This window comes from Chenopodium quinoa, unplaced genomic scaffold, assembly GCF_001683475.1.
Source record: "Chenopodium quinoa cultivar QQ74 unplaced genomic scaffold, ASM168347v1, whole genome shotgun sequence".
Lineage (NCBI taxonomy): Eukaryota > Viridiplantae > Streptophyta > Magnoliopsida > Caryophyllales > Amaranthaceae > Chenopodium > Chenopodium quinoa.
The window spans coordinates 6,064,139-6,070,945 of NW_018744693.1; the positions used below are offsets into that span (position 1 = coordinate 6,064,139).

Sequence of the window (6,807 nt, forward strand, 5' to 3'; positions counted from 1 at the left end):
CGATTTTCTTATTCTTGTAGACACCTAAAAATATCTCCCCGAAACCAAACCCGACGATGGACAATCTTTCACCGCCATTATTGGTCGGGCTCAGTATTTAATTCCAAGAGAGCTTAAAAAATCGTATTTTATTAAATTCAGTTTTAATAGTCCATGGATCAGTCTTGATGTTTAGTCAAAGCATAGTTTATTTATAATTTTGGCCCAAACTTTTTATTTATTTTATTTTATTATTTTGGCCCAAACTTTTTTTATTTATTTTATTTATTATTTTGGTCCAATTAATAAATAATAAATAAAAAATGGCCCGAAATTATCAATCGGTACTTAAAAAGGCTGAACAAAATTAGGGCAAAAATGTATTTACACGAAAAAACGGACATAGAGTTTCCCGCGTCACGACAAAAAGCACCGCGTCACGGGGCTCAATGCCGCGCCATAATGTGCTTTCCCGTGACACGGTGCCAGTGCTATGCCACGGGGCAGCTCCGTGTCCTTTTCGCGTAAACCCTTCACGCGTTTTATCTCCCGTAACCTAATTATTTCCTGCGTCACTCTGTTTTCCCCCGTGTCACGAGATTTTTCCCCGTCTGACGGTATCTAGCACCGTGTCGCGATGTTCTCTGCCGTGTCGCGGTGTTTTTTGTTAGGGTTTTTATCTTTTTAGGGTTCCGTGTGTTCCCTCTACTCATTTTCCCTATAAATACCCCTCATTTCTGATGTACGGGGCATCAATTAACTCTCTTTTTCTCTCTTCTATGCTCTAGCCTAAACACTAGCCTACCCTTCTTCTTTCAAAATTCTTTCTTCAAGCACTCCAAGGAGTCCATACTTTACTCAAAGTTCTATCCTTAAACCAAGGGGTGAAAGGTAGAACTGTTTGAGGGTTTGACCCCAAATCAACTCTATTTAATTTAATTTAATTTAATTATTGCTTTATTAATTTTCCTTGAAGTTACTAACTCGTTTATTATTTTATAGTTGCAAGCAAACAGAATCAAAGTAAGAATTGTGTTATTTTTATTTCTATTATTTTTCTAACGATTTTATATTGTTGGATTTATTGTTAAATTGCTTCCGATATTAATCCTTATTTTATTATATATTGATCACCATAATGCATGTTTAAAGGGAATATGTAATTGAAAATCACGCCTAATAAGATAATTTGGACGACCGGTTTAGGTTCCTTTTTAATCTTGTTGTTAATTAAAGTGATCACAAATATTTTAGAATTATGTGTTGCATTAATATTTAACCAATTTATCATAATAATAGTTTGGAGCAAATTGAATATTTTATTTGTATGCCTTTGAGATCGCAGGAATCACTTTTCACTATAAGAATCGAGTAGAGGTCAATACGCGCGAATGTGACTCCATGACTCACTTTGTACCATCATCCCCGATCCTCCATTCGTGGTTCCGAACCATATGGAGTTAGTAATCTCATGGATTATGAATAGGGTGTAACCTTCACAGGTCAATCGTTGTTGCCTTTCGTTGTCTCTTAATCGTGGTTGCCTTTTATGATCCGTGAACGGTTTTCAAGTTCCTTAAAAACTTGTTGGCGGCTCCCTACTTTCCTTGTCCCTAATCGTATATGTTAATTCCCACTTTCTATGAGTTCTAAGCATATTCACAACATGCTTTAACGTAGGCGCACTTCAAACAAAGCCTATAGTTCTGAATAGGATTTTTTTGATATTATATAGATTTTTTTTTATTTGATGATTTCTTTGTTTGTATTTCGTTTGCAGTAGAAACGATTAGATATTCTCATGTTTCTTAACAACGGTCGATCTGATCTAAGGGTGCATTGGATATGACCTCTTTTAAGATGCAACCACTCTCCTAAAGAAAACCATTTGTTTGTTTTATAGGCGCGATGTGCTAAGGTATTACGCAATGACTTTCGTTATTGAAAATTCCAATTAATTCCAGGACTGTTCAAGGTATTTGTCGAAGTTATGTGCCTATTTTTGAAGATTGTGTATTATGATGTATTTCATTAAGATAGTGGTGTGTTCCCTTGTGTTGTAGGATAATGAGTTGTATGTGGGTGGTAGTACGTGTGAAAAAAAATCAGGCGGTGCTTTCACAACGTAGGAGAAGGTGTAGTCGGGTAATATTTGGTTTGTTGTTATTTATTGTTAAATCAAGGGTTGTTGTTGTGGCTGAAGTTATTTTTTTAATTATTATTCCTGCATCCTAACTTGACATGTCTAATTGAGACCTTTAGGAGAATACTTCATAGATTTGATCCTAGACGATGTGGTTGGGTTAAAGAGATGGGTTTTAGTGGGTTGTTGAGTATCTCTGGTGACTTGCTACTTCCTATGTAGATTGGCTATTGGTTGATGTCGCGCATAGATCCTATCTCTAGGAAATTAATTGGTTGTGATGGGAAAGAGTTATTTTTTCAAAGAATCAGGTGCAATGGGTCCTTGGTATACCCCATGGTGGTCTCCCTGTTCCTAGCTACAAAACTATGAATTTTGATGAAAGGGTAAAAGTTGATGAAATACTTCGCAAGCATGGTAAGTCATTGTAGAGCAAATATTTAAGGGATTGTGATCGTGTATATTACTCTAAGAGTATCACAGTTGATTCTAAGATAATGGATTTTTTAGAGGGTGTTTGGCAAGATGATCAAGAAGAAGAATTTAAGACACTTTTTCTATTAGTATCTCTTGATTTGGTTTTGTGTCCTACACAGTCACCTCGACTAGCAGTAGACTTGATTCCTGCTCTTACTTGTGCCATGAATTGTGCAAGCTATGGCTGGTGTGGTCTTGTGATTGATAGCTTGATGGAACCGGTTTCCAGTTTTGCATGCCGCTTTTATGGTTCAGGTTTTGCGATTGGATGTGGTGGATGTTCTATATTTGTCGTGGTATGTACTCGTTGCGTTACATTTTCAAGTTTGTGTTTGATTGTTATGAAGAAGTCCTTAATGCCTTGCATAACCCTATTTTTCTGTATAGTTATTCTATTTGGACAGGTTGAATAGGAACCCTATAGATTGGGGAGTGTTTCCTCGTATTAAGGTTTGTAGTATGAAGTTAATCCGCAGTGCATGTAAAACTGATCGAACTACCCCGAACGGAGACTATGGGAAATTGGGGGTAAGTGTAAGATGTTTGTTATTATTAGTAATTCTGCAAGTAGTACTTGTTATTATTTATATTGTTGTTTTGAGATTATTGCAGATGTTAGATGTCGCTTATGGTGAGCATCACCCAAGGTGTGCCAGAGACATTGAAGCCCCAAGATCGGATGACTAGGGTGCATGTCTTTCCTCCGTGAATTTACGAAAGAGGAGGCGAGAAACGACTGATCAAACTCCCTTCATGCGGAAGCGCGACAAGACAAACTCCGGGATATGGGCACACCTCAATTACTTGTGTAGCTAACTGAATATTGTTTCTATTTATAACTGAACAGACTAAATGCGTATACGTGTGTTGGGTCAGGTTGGTGAAAGCTTCTTATGCGCAGGATCTTTTTTATGCCCTCGATTCAAATCACTTATAGGGCGTTTGCACGATATTCATCCAATTCATTGATCGGTGTGAAATCACAGTCTTCTTTCCCAACCGTTTAAAGAAGGTTGTTTTTATAACATCGGCAAATAGTATGTCCTTTAAACCGTCAGTTGTGTTCATATCACTACGTCATTGCAAGGCAATAATTTTGCAATCGGGGATGCATTCCATTACACTTGCATTCCTCTTTAATGAGATATTCATTGTGCTTTAATCCATGTTTTCTGTGTATTGTATTGGGTCATATAAGTGATGATTGGTATTTAATCCTTCGTACATCTTGTTTAAGTTGTTTGTTTGATAATTTGTTGCAGCTTGGACATGTCCCCTCTTTGGTCAGATTGCTTCAACTTTACTTATGCCGGTGCAACAAAGGCTCTTTTTGGAGGATTAGGCAAATAAGTAACAGCCCATTACGACGTAAGTAAATTCAATGGATAGATGTTGACGTTGCTCTTTGTAAGGAGGGTGATCCCATCGTAAGGGGTACTCTCCTTAAATGCCCTTGGCCACTTAAAAGCCTAGGACTTTACATTTGTTAAGGTATAGTAGGATTTGAATTCCTGACTGTTTGGGGGACCTTGAATTAGAATTGATTCTATCATCACGTTTTTTTATAAGAAACAAGTAGGAGTCCCCAATGAGTTTTAGGAAAAACTCATAAACATCGTTCATGCCTTTCTTCCATGTGGAGTTCATGGAATAATTAGAACAAATCATAAGTTTACCCATGCCCAACTTGGCCTATAAACCAGAAATGAGTTCGGGAGCGAGTGTACTAAGATAACGTTCCTTTTAGAGGGGAATCGTCATCCTAGCCCTAGTACGACCTCGATCTAATAGCTCTTCCTTTTTCACGATTTCATCACCAAACAATATATGCAACGCGATACCTAAAACTATGTTAGTTGATTTTATTTACAAACATTAATTCACGTAGGAATTACATTGCAAAGTCGTTATTCTTATTTAATAAAATTCGTGGAAGAACAATAAACAAGATTCGCCTTGGCTTAGGTGATCAACCAACAATTATTTAATTCAATTGTAGTCTTTATTTAATGCAAGATACTATGTGGAATTGATTAATTAATTATTTTAAAAGTGATCAAACAACACTAATTAATTAATTAAAGTCCTTTTAAACAAGAAAATAAAGGTGATTTAACTAAATGCTCTGGAACTTACCACTTCTCTTTGCTAGATCTCCGTTTAGAACACTTATGGACACCTTCTTGTCGGGGAACCTCCATCGTAGTAACAAAGTATCGAAAGGGTGAGTGTTTAGGACAAGAGGGCTAGGTTGCACAAGTTAACAAGTTATTTCGCCAGAGTTTTTAGGTTAATTTCTGTCTGTTGAAGCCTCGGTTTAAGCCCATATTTATAGTGAAGGATTAGGTTAAGGGTTTCGAGCTTTCTGCCGCAGCACGTGTCACGCGCAACAGATGAAGTTACGCGCGGCATCCCAGCACAAGTTATAGAGTTGCGCTGCTCATAGCAGCGCTACTTTTTGTCTTGCGCTCGGCTATATGGTAAGATTCGATTTTCTATTTTCCGTAAATTTCCAAATAATTACAAATCTTCCACAGCGCAACTCTGAAAGTTGCGCTGGGTGTCGCGTGCAACTGAATTAGTTGCGCGCGACAACCCAGCGCGACTTTGTGAGTTGAGCGCGGCTTTTTCTGCGGCAGCACTAAGTTTTAACCTAGGCGCTCCTAAATTTGTCATTATTAGGGTTTAAGCATGGGCTTAAGCCTAATTATGATCAGGTTTAGTTAATTTGACCTTTATTTTGGCTTTTCTTTAATTTGGGATAGTCTTTTGTGTTTTGTGGCTTAACCAGTTATCCATAAGTATTTTCACTTTGATCCAACACGAAGATGGCTTTATTTATTGTCATTGCACTTCAATTCCTGTCGGGGCAGGAGGCCAAAAGTAGATGTCTACAGTTAGCCCCCACTTTGATCGAGTCTAGAATAGACGATGATCAAAGTAGTCAAGGAAATAAACCCGAGACTCATTCTGCGAAGTTCTCTAAGGATAGAGAATATTTCAGTAACGTTTAAGGATGTCGAAACAATCCTTGGTTCGCTAAGTGTTTAAAACAAGTAGCTATTAAGGCTAGAAAAAGTTCTTCCTAGTCTTAACGCGCTAAAGAATCTAGATTGATCCTTTGCAATTGTAGAACGCTCTTACAAGTACAAGTATTCTGGGTGATGTCAGGTCATGAGAAGAGATCTGTTTTAAAAGAATAAAAGGGGAGGATTTCCTCTCAATCGTGTCATCGTTGGTCTAAAGTCCCTCGATATATCATTAAAACTTTAGCCTGACTTGAACAAAGTAAAAGATGAAAAAGGGGTTTTCGGTATTCGAGCCGAAATGGTCCGGTATTCGAGCCGGACTTCTACAAGATAGAAATATATGTCTCAGGACTAGAGGCATATATCCAAATTCAGTGATAGAGAAGAAAGTCGGCAACTCTCTCATTAGTTTTGTCCACAAGATAAGTACACGTGTCTCAGGACTGGGGGCACGTGACTACATAGGCGCGACATCGTCTCGTCGCTTCTTTATACAGGGGGTGGATTCGACACCCTAACTGTCCGGTAAGTTAGTAAGTGCGCTAACTACCGTATTTGCTCCTATTTAAGAAGTGCATGTTCCTGAAGGTTCAACGCGCCTGTCGACTCGTTCAGCTAACGCCTACAGTAATTCTCTACCTATTAGTTCCGAGGGTAGATCTCGCAAAGCTTGGGCTGAGTGAAATATTACGCATCACCTACGCCGTACAATTTTGCATCGTACGATACGCCATTTATATTTTTACGTTACATGAAAACGCCTTCCTTTTTGCTTCGGACGTTAAAAAAGAAGAAAACCCGGACATTTGTAACGTCAGTACAGTAAAAAGACAAACCTGTCTATGGGTGCTCTTACGTAAAACACCACCACGGAACGTCTTAAGGCACTCTTACGAAAAACGTTCAAAACGTATGCTTGGGGAAGGCACAAAGCACATTGTGCATGCAATATGATGCAAAAAACTAACAAAAAAGAAAACAAACTACAATATGCAAAGCAATTATAAAGATTTTGATGATTTGCGCGCCATTACGTCTAATAACAAGAAAAAATCGTTCAAAATATGATCAAACAGATCAAAATCAAAATCCTGGTCTTTTAGTGACCAGTATACGCGCGCAACTCAGAAGGTCGCGCTGGCCAGGCGCGCGCATCTTTCGAAGTTGTGCTGGTATGTC

The 6,807-nt window shown here is 38.2% G+C and overlaps 1 protein-coding gene across 4 annotated transcripts; it reads left to right on the forward strand.

Annotated features, from left to right (window-relative positions):
• The first annotated feature begins 1,609 nt into the window (after positions 1 to 1,609).
• LOC110702670 lies at positions 1,610 to 4,012 on the forward strand. Of its 4 annotated transcripts, none has more exons than XR_002507545.1 (3): positions 1,610 to 3,127; positions 3,212 to 3,611; positions 3,862 to 4,012. XR_002507545.1 is itself a non-coding variant. In XM_021880423.1 (3 exons), exons 1-3 carry the CDS (start codon positions 2,620 to 2,622, stop codon positions 3,284 to 3,286), a joined length of 492 nt encoding a protein of 163 aa, XP_021736115.1. In that variant the 5' UTR covers positions 1,610 to 2,619; the 3' UTR covers positions 3,287 to 3,828. The 4 variants fall into 4 exon arrangements, 3 of the variants coding, with proteins under 3 accessions (XP_021736115.1, XP_021736114.1, XP_021736113.1); XM_021880423.1 differs by lacking the exon at positions 3,862 to 4,012 and having other exon boundaries at positions 1,610 to 2,895; positions 2,987 to 3,127; positions 3,212 to 3,828; XM_021880422.1 differs by lacking the exon at positions 3,862 to 4,012 and having other exon boundaries at positions 1,610 to 1,954; positions 2,043 to 2,895; positions 2,987 to 3,828.
• Positions 4,013 to 6,807: the final 2,795 nt, after the last annotated feature.